The sequence below is a fragment of the Pelmatolapia mariae genome, linkage group LG3_W, assembly GCF_036321145.2.
Source record: "Pelmatolapia mariae isolate MD_Pm_ZW linkage group LG3_W, Pm_UMD_F_2, whole genome shotgun sequence".
Classification (NCBI taxonomy): Eukaryota; Metazoa; Chordata; class Actinopteri; order Cichliformes; family Cichlidae; genus Pelmatolapia; species Pelmatolapia mariae.
This window is the reverse complement of record NC_086229.1, coordinates 38080314-38100399: the sequence shown is the minus strand read 5'-3', so window position 1 is coordinate 38100399 and position 20086 is coordinate 38080314. Positions and strand designations below refer to the sequence as shown.

The 20086-nt window shown below is 44.0% G+C and overlaps 2 protein-coding genes across 2 annotated transcripts in view; one reads left to right on the top strand and one right to left on the bottom strand.

Moving 5' to 3' along the window:
• LOC134622556 (NACHT, LRR and PYD domains-containing protein 12-like) overlaps positions 1-20086 on the bottom strand; it is a 365686-nt gene that overhangs the window by 235800 nt on the left and 109800 nt on the right. The window lies entirely within an intron of this gene.
• On the top strand, positions 12203-14123 carry LOC135932528 (protein asteroid homolog 1-like). The gene is made up of 3 exons (XM_065470008.1): positions 12203-13408; positions 13510-13714; positions 13957-14123. Exons 1-3 carry the CDS (start codon positions 12203-12205, stop codon positions 14121-14123), a joined length of 1578 nt encoding a protein of 525 aa, XP_065326080.1.

Here is a 20086-nt window from a genome sequence, read left to right as displayed (position 1 = left end):
GGGCAGCTACTCAAAGGGCAGAAAAATTCCTCTCACTGTTTGAAAAACTTGTTGATAAAATGTAAATAAAGCAATATCATTCACAATAATGAAGTGTGTTTTTTGCTGCATGTGAAACAGAGAATCTCTTTAGTCAAAGTAAAACAGCATTTCAACAAGTGTAACAGTTACAATGACCGTTTACATTGAATCCAACCTATACAGCCGTGAGCACACAGGCAAATATACAAAAGAGAACACTAATGTACACTATTTACAAGCTGTACAAATAAAGGTGTATATTAAATAATTAACTTAAGTGACACACTGATTTGGAGGTACACTATCATTTGCATGTACTCCTTTTTGTTTTTACCAACAGGAGGCTTTTGCCTTTGGCCTTAGCTGCCTACATATCTGTTTGAGCATGACTACATCTCACAAATGGCACCTTTACCTAGATGTAGTCATGTTCAAACAGACATGCAGGCAGCTGTTCAGGAGCTGACAGTCGTGCAGCAAGCCTGGCTCGGATGCAGGCTCCTGAGAGCTCCCTGTCCACGCCTGTGCATTCTGTTTCGGCTTCTGGTCCTGCTTGTGCTTCCTCCTCATCTCCTTCTTCTTGGCAGACGTCATCTGTTGCCACACAGATGTTGTGGAGGATGCAGCAAGCTCCCACAACTTTGGGGGCAAACACAGGCCGGATCACAAGGGCTCGCAAGAAAATGGAGCGCCAGCGTGTTTTGAGGATGCCAAAAGTACGCTCTATGATGTTCCTGGCCTTGGCGTGGTGCCGATTGAACCTTTCTTCAACTGGAGCTGTAAGCGAAAGGCAGTACACACTCGTATTTAGTGCATAGTACACTTTCAATTAGTGTGATAGAATCATAATGTTGCATTTGTTGTCTTATAGCTCTGCATGCTTCACTGTAACAGATGTAGCACTACATGTGTGTGTAGGTGTAAAGAAAAGGGGAATGGTTTTCTTACTTGACACAGGCTGGCGATATGGGGTCATTATTGCCACTGGGTGCCTAAGGCAAGGGTATCCTCCATCTCCCAAGAGGAAGTAGCCTGCTGGTGGATACAGGGCCTGTTTGTACATTGGGGATCTCCGCAATACCAGTGCATCATGCACAGATCCGCAATGTCCAATGTACACATCTAGGAACGCACCTCTGGAGTCACAGATGCACTGCAGCACGATAGAGGGAAACAGTTTCCTATTAAGGTATGACCTCCTATGTGGTTCCCTAGGTGGGAGAATGTGGATGTGGCATCCATCAATTGCACCAGCTGTGCAACGGAATGTCTCATTGCCAGCAAGGCGTGCAAAGCCTGCCCCAACCTCCTCCATCTCTTCTGCCTTTGGGAAATGAATGACCTGATGCAGGATTCCCATCATGTCCTCTATGACATTGTGGACAATCCTGCACACTGTTGCCACCGGCATGCCAAAGATGTCTGCTGTCACCCGATATGAGGCTCCGCAGGCCAGCCAGTAAATGGTCACTAGCACCTCAATTTCGTGGTCCCATCCGTGTTGTTTCTCCCGGGGGAGCATTTGCAACAGCATGTTGACGCTTGCTCTCGACAGTCTGAAGGCTGGTTTTAGGTCAGCTCCAGTGAAGTAGATTGACAGGATGGGGATACTGTAATCAATTTGTGCATATGGTCTTGCTGCGCACTTCCCCTGTTTGTGAAAGAGGAAAACAAGGTACTTACAGTGTTTATACGGATCTGATTCAGGTTTCTCATATATTTATTGAACAGTTACTGCAGTATTTATTGTTATCTTTAGTATACGATATGTCATGTTTACTGAGATTAATGCACAATATGTATTTCGATGGCTTTCTTACGCGTGTATTTCTGACCATTTGCATGACATGCAAATGTCCAGTTTGTATTGTTAAGTTACTTGACAATTCACTTGTCTGTGGAGTGTACAGCTTGTTTCAGTACTCCACATTGATATTTTTGTTACACTGTATAGGCTTTATGTAGTATTGCTCTACCACCATATGATATCATACACAGCAGATGCGACCTTTTCTCTAGGTATAGGGGTACATGCATAGAAACACCAGGCTATTACTTATTTTCTACAAATGTACCCGGTGCAGTAGGCACGCCATCAGGGCACGTCTCCTCTCCCTCATCTTCATCCTGGCTCTTCTCTCCCGGATTCGTCTTCTCAGTTGCGCTGCTTCGGTTTCAGCCTGAAGGTACAGAATGCCGGCAGCAACTGCGACAACCACCCGATCCATTTTGGCCTTCTTTCTCTTTTCCTTTCCTTACTGACCAGTTCAACCACTGATACCACAAACTATTCCCGTTATCATTTCCCGCTGGTGGCTCTTTATATAGGCGCACTCTTGCTATAGTACAGGTGAAGTGGTTAATACAAATATTTTTGCTGTATTATTTATTCAATGACAACACACAGGGTGACGTTTATATGTAATTTTATTTCATTCTTTTTTGATCGTGGAGCAGCTGATCCAGCCTGGTGATGTTAGCCTGACCTGTGACATCATCAGGTACGCAGGTGTTCCAATTGTACAAATCGCGAGTCTGTGCTAGCGTTCTCGGCGGGTACGTACTCCCGTGCGTTCTCGGCGAGTACGTACTCACCGGGAACGTGAGTACGTACTCGCGTACCTGGACATTGATAAACGGCCATGCTGTTCATACTTTGGTTTTTTTTTCTGTCTGAACTGCAGGAAGTCCTCTGTGAGAAGCAGGAAGTCCTCTGTGAGAAGCAGGAAGTCCTCTGTGAGGAGCAGGAAGTCCTCCGTGAGGAGCAGGAAGTCCCACTTTTGTTGTTTTTGGTAACTTTCAGAAATCTTCCAGCTCTATAAAATAAAGTGATGCTGGAAACATTGCTGTGGCAGATGGAGGGCTCAGCAGCCTCCAACCGAGTAAAGAGGTTCACGCTCAGCAGCTCTGATGGCTCATTGGAGTCAGCACAGAGTGTGGAGACATCTAATGGTGGTGGAGAGAAGTGCAATCAAAGCTCTGCTGGTGGATGTAGGTTCTGTAAGGTCCCTTATGGAGCTCTGTGATTGGTGGACTGTCCAAACTAAACTCAGTGATAAGGTTTCCTCTGATAAACAATGAAAGGACCGATCAGCTGATCAGCATCGTGACACGAGCACTGGATCCAAATTTGAAGTTCTTTTCTCTGACCAATGAAATCTGACCTGGAATTTGGGGAAAGTCCTGGAAAGTTGTTTTCCTACATTAAGGATTCTGCTCACAGCCTGGGTGACCTTTGACGTTTCACCTCTCATCCGAGAAGCTTCTTCAGTTCTAAGGTCAAATGGCTGAGAGTCCCAGATTTAAACCCAGAGTATCCCCCCAAAGAGGGACAAAGGACCCCCTGGTGATCCTCTAATCACATGAGACAGGAGGTGTCTGCATCAGTGAAGGACTCTTTGACATCCACATCAAAGCAAACACACACTGGGACAACACACAGGAAGATGATGGACGAGGTGGGAGGCGGAGCAAGTCTCCAGTTTCACCAATCACAATCCATCAGGACTGTTCATCAAATGAAACGCGTCGTAACGAGACGTCGACACGACCAAACGCCATCACAGACACGTCTCTGCTCGCTGTCAGAAGACGAGGACGAGGAAACAGGAAGGATTAAACTCTTCTGTGACATCAACGCCAGCAGAGGCTGAAACACGTCCTGACCTTGAAGATCCCCACGGGCACACTCCCATCTGACACATCACATCCTGTAACAGGAGGGGAGCACCAGGGTCGTGCTCAGGAGACATGAAGTTCAGTTACAGCAAAGACCATAAAGCAGCATGTAAACAAAGTGCACAGGGTTCATTCATGTTTGCAGGGCGCCATCACTGCGCCTCCACAGCTGGAAGTGTGTGCGAGTGTTCAGTGACCCTGCAGGGATCTGTGATCACTCTCTGAGAAAACCAATCATGATACAGACACTTTTCTTTCTCCCTGCTGGAGGTTGGCTGGAGTTCTTTACTGTCCAACAGCTGAGCTGGACAGAAACAATCACAGGATTCCCTGACTGAAGGTCACCATGCTCACCTGTGATCAGCGTGGGAGGAGTTTCAGGCCTTCAGACAGACGGCTGCAGCGCTGCACCGACGTTGTTGGTCCTGAGTCATGGGGAAAGCAAACGACTTGTCAAAGCGTCTGCAGGAGAAGAAAGCTGAACTTTATTAAGCAGCAAAAGGACATAAAAGCACTAGATGTGAGTAAAGAGCTGCTCCTCGGCCCCATCATCCTGTGTGAGGTCTTGTCCTTCTAATAAAGAAAAACCTCCGTCAAACATGTACGAGTGGTACAGAGTCTGTGGATTTTCCCACAGACGTTGCTCCTGTGCTTCCACAGCTGTCAAACAGACACATTACCGACTTCATGTCTAACAAAAGCTGCCAGATTTGTACTTTTCCATGTCCTTAAATGTGTTTTCGATTAAAAGCAGCACTTCCTGTTTCCATGGAGGAAATGTAAACCACTCGGAAGCTTTAAATATATATATATTAAAAAAAAAAACACCCATCTCGCCCCTGCGGGCGGTTTATCCTTCAAGTTCGGGTCCTCTACCAGGGGCCTGGGAGCTTGAGGGTCCTGCGCAGTATCTTAGCTGTTCCCAGGACTGCGCTCTTCTGGACAGAGATCTCCGATGTTGTTCCCGGGATCTGCTGGAGCCACTCGCCTAGCTTGGGAGTCACTGCACCTAGTGCTCCGATTACCACGGGGACCACTGTTACCTTCACCCTCCACATCCTCTCGAGCTCTTCTCTGAGCCCTTGGTATTTCTCCAGCTTCTCGTGTTCCTTCTTCCTGATATTGCTGTCATTCAGAACCGCTACATCAATCACTACGGCCGTCTTCTTCTGTTTGTCTACCACCACTATGTCCGGTTGGTTAGCCACCACCATTTTGTCCGTCTGTATCTGGAAGTCCCACAGGATCTTAGCTCGGTTATTCTCCATCACCCTTGGGGGCATCTCCCATTTTGACCTTGGGACTTCCAGGTTATACTCGGCACAGATGTTCCTGTACACTATGCCGGCCACTTGGTTATGGCGTTCCATGTATGCCTTGCCTGCTAGCATCTTGCACCCTGCTGTTATGTGCTGGATTGTTTCTGGGGCATCTTTACACAACCTGCACCTGGGATCTTGCTTGATGTGATAGACCCCAGCCTCTATGGATCTTGTACTCAGAGCTTGTTCTTGTGCTGCCATGATTAGTGCCTCTGTGCTGTCTTTCAGTCCAGCTTTGTCCAGCCACTGGTAGGATTTCTGGATATCAGCCACCTCCTCTATCTGCCGGTGGTACATACCGTGCAGGGGCCTGTCCTTCCATGATGGTTCCTCGCCTTCCTCCTCTTTCTTGGGTTTCTGCTGCCTGAGGTATTCACTGAGTACGCTGTCAGTTGGGGCCATCTTCCCAATGTATTCTTGAATGTTCGTTGTCTCATCCTGGACTGTGGTGCTGACACTCACCAGTCCCCGGCCCCCTTCCTTCCGCTTAGCGTACAGCCTCAGGGTGCTGGACTTGGGGTGAAACCCTCCATGCATGGTCAGGAGCTTTCTTGTCTTTATGTCAGTGGCTTCTATCTCCTCCTTTGGCCAGCCTATTACCCCAGCAGGGTACCTGATCACGGGCAGGGCGTAGGTGTTTATGGCCCCGATCTTGTTCTTACCATTCAGCTGACTCCTCAGGACTTGCCTTACCCTCTGCAGGTACTTGGTGGTTGCAGCTTTCCTAGCGGCCTCTTCATGGTTCCCATTCGCCTGCGGGATCCCCAGGTACTTGTAACTGTCCTCTATGTCTGCAATGTTGCCTTCTGGTAGTTCAATCCCCTCAGTTCTGACTACCTTCCCTCTCTTTGTTACCATCCGACTACACTTCTCCAGTCCGAATGACATCCCAATGTCATTGCTGTATAGCCTGGTAGTGTGGATCAGTGAATCGATGTCTCGTTCACTCTTGGCATACAGCTTGATGTCATCCATGTACAGGAGGTGGCTGACAACCGCTCCGTTTCGTAGTCGGTATCCGTAGCCAGTCTTGTTAATGATCTCACTGAGGGGGTTCAGGCCTATGCAGAACAGCAGTGGGGACAGAGCATCTCCTTGGTAGATCCCGCACTTGATGGTGACTTGTGCTATGGGCTTGGAGTTGGCCTCTAGTGTTGTACGCCACATCCCCATTGAGTTCCTGATGAAGGCTCTTAGGGTCCTGTTGATCTTGTACAATTCTAGGCATTCCAGTATCCAGCTGTGGGGCATTGAGTCATAGGCCTTCTTGTAATCAATCCAGGCTGTGCACAGGTTGGTCAGTCTGGTCTTGCAGTCTCGGTTGACTGTTCTGTCTACCAGTAGCTGGTGTTTTGCGCCTCTGGTATTCTTGCCAATCCCTTTCTGTGCCCCGCTCATGTATTGACCCATGTGCCTGTTCATCTTAGCCGATATGATGCCTGACAGGAGCTTCCATGTAGTACAGAGGCAGGTTATTGGTCGGTAGTTGGATGGGACCGGTCCCTTCTTGGGGTCCTTGGGGATCAGGACCGTCCGACCTTCGGTTAGCCATTCCGGGTGACTCTCGTTAACTAGCAGCTGGTTCATTTGTACTGCCAGATGCTCGTGGAGTGCTGTCAGCTTCTTCAGCCAGTAGGCGTGAACCATGTCGGGCCCTGGTGCTGTCCAACTCTTCATACTGGAGACCCTTTCTTGGATGTCTGCCACTGTGATGGTTACTGGACCCTGTTCAGGGAGGTCGCTATGGTCTGCCCTCAGATCCACTATCCACTGAGCATTGCCGTTATGGGTTGCGTCCTTCTCCCATATGCTCTTCCAGTATTGCTCCGTCTCCAGCCTTGGTGGTGCTGTTCTCTTATTGTTCCCTTGCCACTGAGAGTACACCTTTGCTGGTTCTGTGGAGAACAGCTGGTTTATTCTCCTGCCTTCTATCTCTCTGGTGTACCTCCTCAAGCGGCTCGCCAAGGCTGTGAGTCTTTGCTTGGCAGTTTCCAAGGCATCAGGTATGGACAGCTTGCTGTATTTCTTATGCACCTTCTTTGTCACGCCTTTCTGCAACTCCGTTAGTTGGCTAACCTCCCTTCGTGCTACTTTGATCTTGCCCTCTAGCCTCCTTCTCCATGGAGGGTACTGCCCCTTGTGGCTGTTCAACTTGTAGCCAAGCATCTCACTGATCACTGCTGCCGTAGTGTAGATCAGCTTGTTAGTGACTCAAGTAAAATCCTCACATGCGGATATATATATATATATATATATATATATATATATATATATATATATATATATATATATATATATATATATATATATATAGACATATATACATATATATATATATCCGCATGTGAGGATTTTACTTGAGTCATAATGTGCAGGTGACCTTGTGGTCTCCTGTTTAGCAGAAGTGAGGACCTGCAGAGCAAGAAGCAGTCTGATCCAGACTCTTCATGCTGTCCTTTAACAACAACTCCCATTTATTCATGAGAAGGGAAGAAGGAACAGAGCAGACCCAGCAGCACAGCTGGGAGGGGCTCATCAGTTCATTTGACTGGACACTGGAACATTTCTCTGCTTTCTTCCTCTTTCATTTACATTAAATTTGTATTTTATTTCCCTGTGTGTGTCTCTGTGTTCAGATGTGACTCACTTCTATTTGATTGTCCTGTTGAATGTTCATCTCTACTGATTTGACTTTTAGACCTCAGAGATTATTTTGCTGCTCACACAGGTACCGGCTAGATATAGTCAGGCTCACCTCAACACATGGCTTGGGACTCTGTCTCAGTCTGGAGTTGCCCCTGGTGAGGGGCGGCGGGCTGGGTGTCTTGGTATCCCCTCGGCTTACTTCCTGCATGTTGGGGTTTCTCCCAGTGGACGACAGGGTTTCTTCCCTTCGACTCTGGGTTGGGAAACGGTTGCTGACCGTCGTTTGCTCTAATGCCCTAGTGGCGGTTCAGAGTACCCAGCCTTCTTGGAGTCTGTGGGTGGGGTACTGGAGGGTGCTCTTCCTGGGGACTCTGTTGCCCTGCTGGGAGACTTCAATGCTCACATGGGCAATGACAGCGAGATCTGGAGGGGCGTGATTGGGAGGAACGGCCTCCCGGATCTGAACCCGAGCGGTGTTCTGTTATTGGACTTCTGTGAAAACCACAGTTTGGCCATAATATACACCATGTTCGAACATAAGAGTGTCCATAAGTGCACATGGTACCAGGACACTCTAGGCCGCAAGTCAATGATCGATATTGTAATCGTATCACCACACCTAAGGCCTTATGTTTTGGACACTCGGGTAAAGAGGCAGGCTGAGCTGTCAACTGATCACCACCTGGTGGTGAGTTTGATCAGGTGGCGGGGGAGGACGCTGGATAGACCTGGCGCATCCAAACGTACATTGAGGGCGTGCTGGGAACGTCTAGCAGAGGCCCTGGTCCGTGAGATCTTCAACGCACACCTCTGGCAGAGCTTAAACATTTCGAGGGAGACTGGGGACATTGAGTGTTGAATGTTAAGCATCTCCATTGCCAAAACCGCTGTTCTGAACTGTGACCGCAAGGTGGTTGGTGCCTGTCGTGGTGGTAATCCCTGAACCAAATGGTGGACACCAGAGCTGAGGGGAGCCACCAGGCTGAAGAAGGAGTCCTATTGGTCTTAGTTAGCCTGTGGAACTTGGGAAGCAGCTGCTATGTACCGATAGGCCAAGTAGAACGCAGTGCAGGCAGTAGCTGAAGTGAAAACTTGGGTGTGGGAGCAGTTTGGAGAGGCCATGGAAAAAGACTTTCGGACTGTCTCTGATAATCAACAGTTTAGGTCCCTTTTAACCTCCTAGGACCTGCTGTCCACATATGTGGACATCACATTTTGCGTTATTTAGACCAAAATACTCAATTTTGCTCTACATGGGCTTGATATCCACTTACAAGGACATTATACTGCTACTGTTCTATCAAAATTTTAAATGAATATCCTCATTTGTGGCTCTCATTTTTCTTAAAAACAAAAATAAGGTAAAAAAAAAAAAAAATCTGGAAATTCTTTGTTTTTACATTCATCGGGCCCCAATATGCCCAAATATCCAAGAGAAATTAAAAATGCATGTCGTGGAAGAGTTCGGGTCTTAGGAGGTTAAACAGTTATGGAGCAAAAGGCTTTTACAGTTGTAGTTCACACCTTTGCTCTGAACAGAAAACCTCTATCACCTGTGAGAATCTCCCCCACTCTGGGGTCAAACCTTCCTGTGTGCGCTTCCATTTCCCAAGAGACACTCACCAGGCTGTTTCCCAGCGTGAATAAGGTGTGAACCATACACACTAAAACTGAGTGACATCAAAGCATTTTCATCAAGACAATACATTAAAGAGAAATCCCAATACAATTCCCATCCTCTTGATTACTTGCCAATCACTAATAACAGGGATTTCTCTTCCTATCATTCAGCAACATTGCGAACCTGAAGAAGTTTCACAATATGCATCATTCTTACAGCGTCAGGAAAATGATTTCACTCATCACAGTCATCCTTACTCTCACTATATTTAATATATTCTTCAGCCTGTAATAGCGGTGGGTGAAATCTGGGAGACTCACTTTCCCTTGTGGCCTTCAGAATCTGTTGCATCGCGCCGATCAAAACTGAAAGGCTGGGTGGTCGAATTCACGTAGTGTTGTTTAATGTGTCCATCGTGCTCAGTCTCTCGTCTCCCAGGTAGCACTTCTTGCTGCACGGGCATCCTGGGGCCTTTGTGTGGTGCTCAACTGTTAATCTTCTCAGTCTGGCGCATTGCTCCAGGTAGAGGGTAGACTGCCTAGTACCTGGATGAGGTGCAGGGATTATTCTGCCCCGTGTGTCTTATTAGGTTGATCTTCTTCTACTGGTGGCTCTCCTGCAAACAGCTTGCAGTGACTTGTATGGATCCAAGTAGTTCGTTCTCCAACCTTCACCGCTGTTTGTGTGATCAGCAGGACTTGGAATGGGCCCAGCCACTGCTTTGCCTTCCAATGTCTCTTCCCAAAATCCTTCACCAATATCCAGTTGCCTTGTCTAAATGGGTGCAGGGGTCCTTCTGCTGGTCTAGGCAGGGCTGCTTTTACTGCTCAGTGTACCTGTGAGAGGGTCCAGGAGAGACTTTGACAGTACACAATCATTTCACTGTTGCACAACTCTGTGGACATGCCTGTCCATTTCGGGGGTTCTGCCCCCACTCTGGCAGGCTGTCCATACAACACCTCATAGGGGCTGAGGTGTGCAGGGAGTCTGGTCCGCATGCACACGTACATCAGCACAAGGGAAAGTGCTTTTGGCCATGTGAGGCCAGTTTCTTCAAAGCACTTCACCGGCTTGGACTTTAAGGAGCCTTTTATTCTCTCCACAGCACCTCCAGATTGTGGGTGATATCCACAATGGTGTTTGCAATTTGAAACTGTTAGGATAAATGTACTTTTCTTAGTGCTTATTTTCGGATTATTTTGTTTTATGCCGGCTTGTGTATTAAAACAGGCCATCTTTCAGTCATAAAGTGTGTCAAATGTCATAGCTTGCTGAGCAAGACCGAAACACTGTGCAGAACAGGAAACTGTGCAGAACAGGAAGTTTTGTGCAGAGCTGCAGAGGCAGTTTATTAATAACAGGATGCGGATGTGCAGACAGAAAAAGCGGAACTAGGAAGACCAGACCAGCAACACATACACATTAAGTAAGGGCAGAGGTAAAGAAGTTGTTTTGACCGAAACTGTGTATGACGTGTAAGTTGAACAGAGTACCACAGTAACAGGAGGAGTGGGGGCTAGATGAGGAACGCTGAAATTATAAATGTAACAGATCCAAGGACGGCTCTTCAGATCTGCTAATGCTTAGCACCATGCACATCTCTCTTCCATGAAGATAATGATTGAATAAAATGATTATAAATACCTTGACCAGACTGAGTCACGTCTTCTCTGTCCAGTAGAAGAATAAAAGAACTGGGATCAATAAAACCTAGTCACTCACTGATTTCCTTTAATACCTCGTTCACAACGTGAGTGCCACTGTCACTTGTGATTTACCCTGGGATACCCCACCCGGGAATGATTTTTGACAGGAGGCCTTTTGCCACTGCACTGCTGTCTGCACTTTTTGTGGGGAATGCTTCTACCCACTTAGAAAACATTACTGCTACCAGGCAATACTTCTTTCCCTCGGCTGTTGTTTGTATTTTGTCATGGCCAGAAGGTCCTCACCGATCGATCTGCCAGTTTGGGTTGTGTTTGTGTGCACTTTGTGTGCTGTTTTCTCCTCTCTGTCCTGTGTGTGTATGTGTGTTTTCTTTGTTGTGATGTGGGAACATGTACTTCCGGGAGCTGTGGCACGGAACGGCAGCAGACCCGGGAGTAGTGTCCCGCACTGGAGTCGCCGGATGTGTGCTTAATCACTTTGCCAGCTGCTACTAATAATTTGCCGTCCCGAAGCAGACCTATTTAATGGTGTGGTCGGATGACAGCCAGCGCTGGAACATTGAGCTAAGCCAGGTAGCGCAGCTGTGATTTAGTGTTTCAAGATTGTGAACAAGAGAGTCTCCAGGATGCAGGGAACGGATTACAGAGTCGAACTGTTGCCTTATTTCCACTGTAAATAAATTCACCATCACTTTGCAAGGAGTCTCGTACCTGAGTCCTCTCATTCCACTCTCCATGACACATTTAACCTTTCTCCAAAATACATTTCACTCGTTCATGACGAGGAGCTGCGACTTTCACTTGGGCTTCAAGATGTCGATTTTGGAGCAGTTGCTTCTTTCTTAGTCAGCATGCTCACAGTCCATGGTTATATAACGCTGGCTTCACTGTGGATGGTGACGCTGGTGTTGCAGCAGTTTCCAGTACATGGCAGGGTTGAGCCTTTGTGATGGATACAAAGGTACTTTGTATCCATCACATCACATTGTCATCACATTTTTAACAGCTGGAAAGTTAATGAAACACATTTGATTTTGCTCCACAAAGTGAAATGAAACAGAAAATCACAACATGAAGAATAAAGAAATGAAACCAAAAGAGTAAGTTAGGTATGTTAAATTAGTCAAAACAGGTTTGACTGGTTGTGTCGGTGTGGGTGTGCACTCTAGTAGGTGTACAAATATCTGCAGACACAGAGGCATTGGCACAATAACCACCGCTCATCTTCATCCACACTTTAAGGAATCATGGAGGTTTCAACATTAAAGAAAATGATAGATGATTTGTGTCTCTGTGAAGAAGTTAAGGTAGAAAAAACAGGTCTCATCATTGATGGTAATGCTCTGTACTATTCTTTGTATTATACGTCCGATCCAAAGCTGGACCAGCGCTGTGGAGGAGATTATCCCGGATTCAAACATGAGGTCTGTCAGTTCTTTAAGACTCTGCAGGACTGTGAAGTCAATCCGTACGTCATCCTGGATGGTGGCTCAGGGCCCGAGAAGCATGAAAGAAATGTGTCTTCTCTAAAATATAAACTGAAAAAAGCAAAGACAATAGCAGAGACTGAGCCTGATGGCACTTTACCAGAGGCATATAATGTGTTACCACCTCTGGTCAAAGATGTCTTCATAGAAATCTTAAGAGAAAAAGGCATAGAGTTTAAACAGTGTTTAGGAGAGGCAGACCCTGAGGTTGTTTCCGAGGCAAATCAGAAACAATGTGCTGTGCTGTCCATTGACAAAGATTTTCACATCTTTGATGTGCACAAAGGTTTCCTTTATCTCGACAACTTTGAATGGAAAAAAGAAGAGGATGGAAAGATTCCTGCTAAGATCTACAAACGTTCAAAGTTTTGTGAGCATTTTAAATTGGACCCTGCTCTCATGCCAGTCTTTGCTTCAATAGCAGGAAATGATTATTCAAGATTAGAAGACAATGGTGGTTTTTCAAAGGAATCATCTTCACCTGGTGTGAACAGCATTAAAAGACTGGATGGTATGCTCGGCTTTTTAAGTAAAGTGAACCTGGATGACTTGAATGATTTACAGAAGAGAGAACGTGCTCTGAGTGAAGCTTTAAATCATGTTGGTAAAAAAGAGAACCAAACATTCAAACTCGCCATTAAAAAATATGTTAAACCAGAAAAAACAAGTTCTAAGTTGCCACCATGGGTGTGTGAAAAAGTTGAGCGTGGAGAACTCACCAGTTTCACCACAAGTGTTGTGGATCAGAAGACAATTCTGCTGACCGCACTTGTGGAGGACTTTTCACAGCGCAGTAGTTACAAAGCTGCTTACTGCATCAGACAGTACTTCTATGGACTGTTAACAGGAGGTGAGATGTGCACTGAATATGGCAGGGATGGAGAAGAGATCAAAGACGACCGTGTCCCATCAATACTTCCCAGCAGTGATGAACAGAAACAACTGAAACTACAGCGTCTGCATAAGGTACTGAGGTTAATCATTAAATATGTGTTTAATTACTCTGACAGGTAGGCATGTTTCTGTGGTACATGTGAGCATCTTATCTGTGGTACCTCTCTGTGCAGGCTCCTGAGGGTTTGCGTCGCAGGGTGTTTGAACAAGCTCTGCAGGTTCAGACTTCAGACTTAGAAAACATCCCCGACCAGCTGAAGCTGCCAGTCTGTGTGACTGTTTTCTGGTTCAAGAGGCTACAACACCATTCAAAACCTGAAACTGTCTACTGCCTCCACGCTCTCCTGCTGTGGTTTGTGTGTGAGCCCGATGGTCCAGGTTAGTCTCACTCGGTAACATTTTGGATATCTACAATGAAATGCATAGCTACAGATCACTTTATTGGGGAAAAGCAGTCAGCTGATGTGGTGTAGTTCAAGGTCCTGTAATCAGAGTTATTCTAAACAGATTTTGTGTGACAGCAGCAGCACTGTTGCTTCCACATCAGCCTGAAATAGAAGAGCAACTGCTGCTGGTCTCTGGTTCTGTGGCACCGAAACTTTGTCTTATTTTGTCTGTAGAGGACGAGTTTGAGAGGAGGATGAAAGCTTTAAAGGATGAAGGTGTGAGTAACTGGCAGCCACGTGTGGCTCATGCTTTCAGCCAATGGCAGTGCTGCATGAGGCAGAGCCTCCACCTGAACCAGCTGCTGTGTTCCCCTCTACCAGAACCTCAGTGTGCACGGTAAACCCAGACTAATGATGTGCTCCACAGATGTTTAACACACTTCATCAACTTTAACTGTGATTTTCTGCTTTGTCAGACTTTACTGTGGACCTGTCATTCATCGGCTGGCAGATGAAGACACGATTAAACAACTACAGAAAACACTGAGAGGAGAAAAGAAGGAATTATATAAAAATTTAAAGACCATTCTTAATCCAACAACTGCAGAAGACTGAGGAAGAGGAGAACTCGGATGAAGATTTCAAAATCAATCTAGACAACACTACACAAATTGTGGAAACAACTTTGGTTATTGTTGACTCTGCACTCAGAAATGTGCAGCTAGAGACTCCAGGAACAATGATCAAATGCATTCCAGGAGCACCTGAGATTGATGCTAATCTGAGGCTGTTGGCTAAATGTAGATTTGGAAAGATTGTAATTCACATTGGCATTAGGGCTGTGCGATATGACCAAAATCTCATATCCCGATATTAAGACATCTATCGTCCAATAACGATATAAATCACAAAAATGTAACGTTTTCTGTAAATTCTGTGAATCTCGGGCAGCTCGACTTGCGTGAAGTGTTTCCAGCTGGGCGTCGCGTACCTGGAGTCGAGTGTTTTAGCTGATGTATGAAACTATACATTTTTAGACATAGTCTATAGTCTAGATGTAACGGCCGCCGTTTTCTTTGTGAGTATTTATTACACAGCGTGCTGCAGGGAAAAGCCTGTTCTAACGTTTGAGTCTAAGGTTTATTTTTTTAGCACCTGATGGCTCTTTTTTGCTTCTCATCCGTAAAAACTCTGCATCTTATCAAAATAAACGTGATTCAGTTTATTTTGAAAAGTCTCAACAGGATCTTGAGCTTTATTTTGAAAGGTTTATGTGGAAAATAAACAAGTGGACACACCGTGGTTTTACCGTCGTTGTTGCTAACGACAAAGCATAAAAACAAGCGCTTGTCCGTCCGTAGTGTGGTTATATTAAATATAAGAGAAAGAGAGAACTTTAAGAGATTAATATAGCCACTACAGTGACCATCAAAACCATGAAAAAATATTGCCGTAAACAGTTTATTTTGCGACACCACGAAACAAACGATAGCGTAAAATGAAACGATAGACGTTTTTATATCGTCATCCGATATATATCGTTATATCGAACAGCCCTAATTGGCACTAATGATATCCAGTTACAGCAATTGGAGGTCACTAAAATTAGTGTTGCATGAGTTTTTAACTTTGCCAGAACAATGTCAGATACTAGCTTTCTCTGGTCCCCTCCCCAATGAGACTATGCTGTTAAACCGCTGTATGTCTGAGTGGTGTTCATAAAACAGTGTGAAATTCTTAGATAACTGGCAAACCTTCAGGGAAAACCCTGGTCTTATTGAGGAAGATGGCATACATCCCACTTTGCATGGTGCAGCTCTCCTTTCTAGATGTCTGGATGAATTTATTAAGAATTTAAACCAGAAAACAGAGTTAGGGTCTTACACCGAGGCTGTGACTCCGTAACACCAAAACCAAAACAGCTAAATGTGGTTTACTGAATTTATTATTTTTACAGTAGAAGTTAAGAACATAAAGAAATGCATTGACACAGTTTCAAGACATCGATGGCTTCCTTTCCTCCTCCCTCCTTTTGCTGAACTAAACCGAATCAAATTTAGCAGGATGAATTTGAAGAAAGCAGGAACATGGATTGCTGTCAGGTGTTTAATGAGCAGCTGAGAGAGGAACGAAGAATTTTTCAGGGAAATTAGATGGTATTTAATTTGGTTGTTGTGGTAACTGTTAAAACAACTTTATTAGTTAGTTTTATTTTTATTTTTTGGTCTTCAGTGTGACCATGTAGAGGTCCACAAATCTGGAATAATATTCAAAGCTCTTTAAAGATGCTAACATGTCTTCAAACGGACTCCAACACAACATTTGCACCTAACATATGTATGATTTTCAATGCTGTATAGCAAGGAAAACTTGTAATCGAGGTCCGATTATTTCTATGTGCCACTGTCTTCATATATAGTATTTTTTTATGTTAGAATTTCTAGTATATCTTTAGGGTGTTTAGTGATTTAGGTTAGTACAATAATGTACGTTGGCTATATATAATCTGATGATTGGGCCAAATGACTATTACAATCAAATTACTTCACAAATAAACAAACTGTTTCTCTGTGATTTGAATTTAGTGTTCAGCTTTTTGGACATCTTTTGGAGCACATTGTAAAATGTTTTTGAATAAAGTTACACAGATCAGCAATCTCTAATCAGACAGTTTGTTCTTGTTCCTGTCACGGCGTGTGAAGTTTATGAGAGAAGGACTTAAAATGCAGGCATAGGCTGTGATGCAAGTGAGCTTTATTTCAATAGGTGAAAACAAAGAAAAGCAACGGTGACAGAGACAGAACTAAGAAATAACCTGAACTGGGAAAACAAGTAAAGAAACCTTACACCATAACATGCAGAAGAAAAAACCTGAGATGATAACCAGAGGAACGCAGACAGACTGACGCCGAACACAAGAGAGCACACTGAATATACACAAAATGAGGAAACAGCACACAGGAGGAAAACACGGCTGAACCCAATAAACATGACGAGACAGGTAGGAAGGACAAACACCGACGTCAGCCACAGACTTTCAAATTAAAACAGGAACACACTGACTAAACTCAGAGACACCACACAGACAGAGTGCAGAGGGCACTGTATTGGAACTTTCTTTAGGTTATGTCAGGGGCGATTCTAGGATCAGAGCTTTGGGGGTGCTGAGCACCCAGAAAGCTGCCCAGCCAGGCAAGATAAACCTGTCTCTGTCAGTCCCTGCATCCTTAAATGTTGTCCCAAGTTCTCTCTGACTGTCACTTTGGTGCATTTAAACCCCTGTTCCTCCCTGTCCTCATCGTCTATTGTCTTCGTCTCCGTTATCAGTCATCATAATTTTACCATCTCTGTGCAAGTCTGCAAATTTCTTTATTAAATCATAAGATTCTTAAATTCATGAAGTCTCTCTGTGCCTGGGTCCTCGTCACAAAACATGACATCACTGTTTTGTACATTTTAACACAATTTAATCCCACATTTGTGAAAGAAAAACAAAACACTTTTTTGAAAAGTCTGTAACAAAACCATCAAATCTGATCAAGGTTATTTAAATGCTGCAAAAGAAGAATGGATTGGAATAGAAAAAATCCTAACCTTAATTACTGGGGGAGAATAATGAATGATACTTATAGTGAGTAAGAAGTAAACTGAGTGCATTTTTTGGACAGAGATTCACTTTTAATGTGTATGCATAATATAATACAGATACATAAAAATACACTCCCAAAACAGAATAAATTATTACAAATAAGTTATTACAAAATATTAATAAAAACTATAAAAATGGAGGCAACTTTGCCTGTGGTAGAATGTATACAATGTATGAAAAAATCTTTACTGCAGATACTAATTTTACTAATTTAATAATACTAATTTTGTGTTGTAAGATTTATGAGTGCTTTCATAGTGGTACTTAGGAGAGCTTGACATTTTTATCAGGTGGTGCGCACTGTAAAAACACTGATAAGGTAAGTGTATGTGTGCTTTTGGAAAACATTTAAAGCTGCAGTACAGAATCTTTGAAACCAGCTTAAAACATTTTTAGAATATAAACAGAGCATCTGCTTCTCTTTACAGCTCCTCACTCCACCAGGGCTCTGTTTGGCACTTTCTGATAGTGTGCAAATGTGATGTACATACTGTGGCAGTCATACAGACAACTGGAAGGTCCAAAAGTTGGCCTACCTATTACTGGCTGAGGTTTTAGTAGAGCTGTGGCTGAACCACATAAAAATATATCATTGATTTTAATCTCCCCAAACAATGATAATGTTATGTTGGAATGTTGTTAAAGACGGTCAAAAATGTTTCAACCCAGTTTGTTTTGTAGATTCTGTATAGCAGCTTTAATATAGGGAGAACACGACTTCCTGATTGTATGAGTAAAATCAGGTTTTTTTCTCTTCGTCAGTTTCATAGTTTCTGTTTTGCCTGTCACTGTTCCCTGTCTGTTTTCTTACCTGGTTCTTCCTGACCTTGTACTTTCTTCTCACGTTCCCCTCTTCCCTCTCTCCCTCTTTGGACTGACAATCATACACAAATAGATTGTATTCAATTAGATGAAAAATTACATTAATAGGAAAAAAATTTCTATTAAGATCACTAACAAAAAGCCCTCTCTCAGTGTACTTTAAACCAAAAGGCAAATAATCAAACCACATGAACATCTAATAAAAGATATAAACATTGAAACACTGATCCAACATTATTCTTGATTGATGGATCATTTGTTCTTACACTTTTACCTGAATGTGGCTGCTTTTTTGAAAAACTTCCTTATATCCATTATGAACCTGGCTGTCTCTCTGTACACACACACAAAACAGGAGTTATAAGGTTAATGGGCATTCAGTCAGTTAGCTAGTTAGTATCCATTTCAAACAGGACAGTGGTAACAACAGTAGGCTGCGGACAATTTAAAGTTTTAGATTTTAAATAGGCTGTATACATTTCAGTGGGAGCAACAGGACGGTCAAATGTCGCTGATTTTACTACAGAGCAGGACGGATTGTAGGGTAGCAAACATCATTGGAAAACACGCTTTCAACACTGCAGGTTACCTGGTGTAATGACTCCTATCTAACTATATAAAGAGTAACTGAAGGTTAAATGCAGCTAACATGTCCTGTTTTAAGCCAGGCACTTACACCTCCACTCTGCTGCGTCTCAGCCACCATCGCTCTGGCAGAAAGGGCGATAGAGCCAGAGTAGGGGAGAGGCGAGCTGGAACAAACCATTTTGGGAGGGGGGTTATCTATACTTTTGTTGTTAAAATGTTACGCCTCAAACAAGTACAGTACTGTATGCTTTTTATATTTTTAGTTGTGTGTCACACAAACAGCAAATGTTGTCAAAAAAGTAAGAAATCTTTGGGGGTGCTTTGATTCATTTTGGGGGTGCTGAAGCACCCCCAAAAATGGGCTAGAATCGCCCCTGGGTTATGTATTAATCACATCACTTTAGTAATAGTAGTAACACTCTCTGTGCTTAGTATAAAAGCTCACTCTTGACATCAGTTGTATGCATATGGATCACAAGTGGGGCCCAAGTTTTATTGCACCTTCACAAGCACTTCGCTCTTGAGGGCTCTGGACATCCTGTTGCAGAGGAGATGACGGTTGGTTGGAACTGTTCCTAGATTGAAGAGTTAAGGATCTGCTAATAATTGATCTGCTGTGGAATGTTCTTTGTTTGGGAGGTATAAAAGGGTTCAGGGTGATGTCTTTCCCTCAGAAAACTGTTTGGTGTTTGACCTGAACTTTTTCTCCACTGCAGTATTTTGTTGTTGTTGTTTTTTTTATTTCCTGTATTATAATAAACCCCAATTCAAAGACACACTCACCTAATGGTTGCAATTTTATTTGAAAATATAGATGATACAAATATGCAGCCAAACATTTGTGGACATGGATAAACTATCTGATCCAAAAAGCAGGAAGTGACACAGCTAGAAAATGAAAGTGTGTAACAGCTGAAGTCAAATGTAATGCAGAGTTGAATCTGCACTTGGATCCACATGTAGGGATCACATGAGTCCTCATGAAAGGGAGAAACGTTTCGTCACTCATCCAAGTGACCTCTTCAGTCTCAGCTGACTGCAGATTTCCCCAAATCTTATCAAGAGTACATTTGCATAATGACTGAAACCAATTCAATTCAATTCAATTTTATTTATATAGCACCAAATCACAACAAAAGTCGCCTCAAGGTGCTTCATAGGTACAGAGAAAAACCCAACAATCATATGACCCCCTATGAGCAAGCACTTTGGCGACAGTGGGAAGGAAAAACTCCCTTTTAACAGGAAACACCTCCGGCAGAACCAGGCTCAGGGAGATTTAAGTGTGTTAAATCTGCCTTTTGT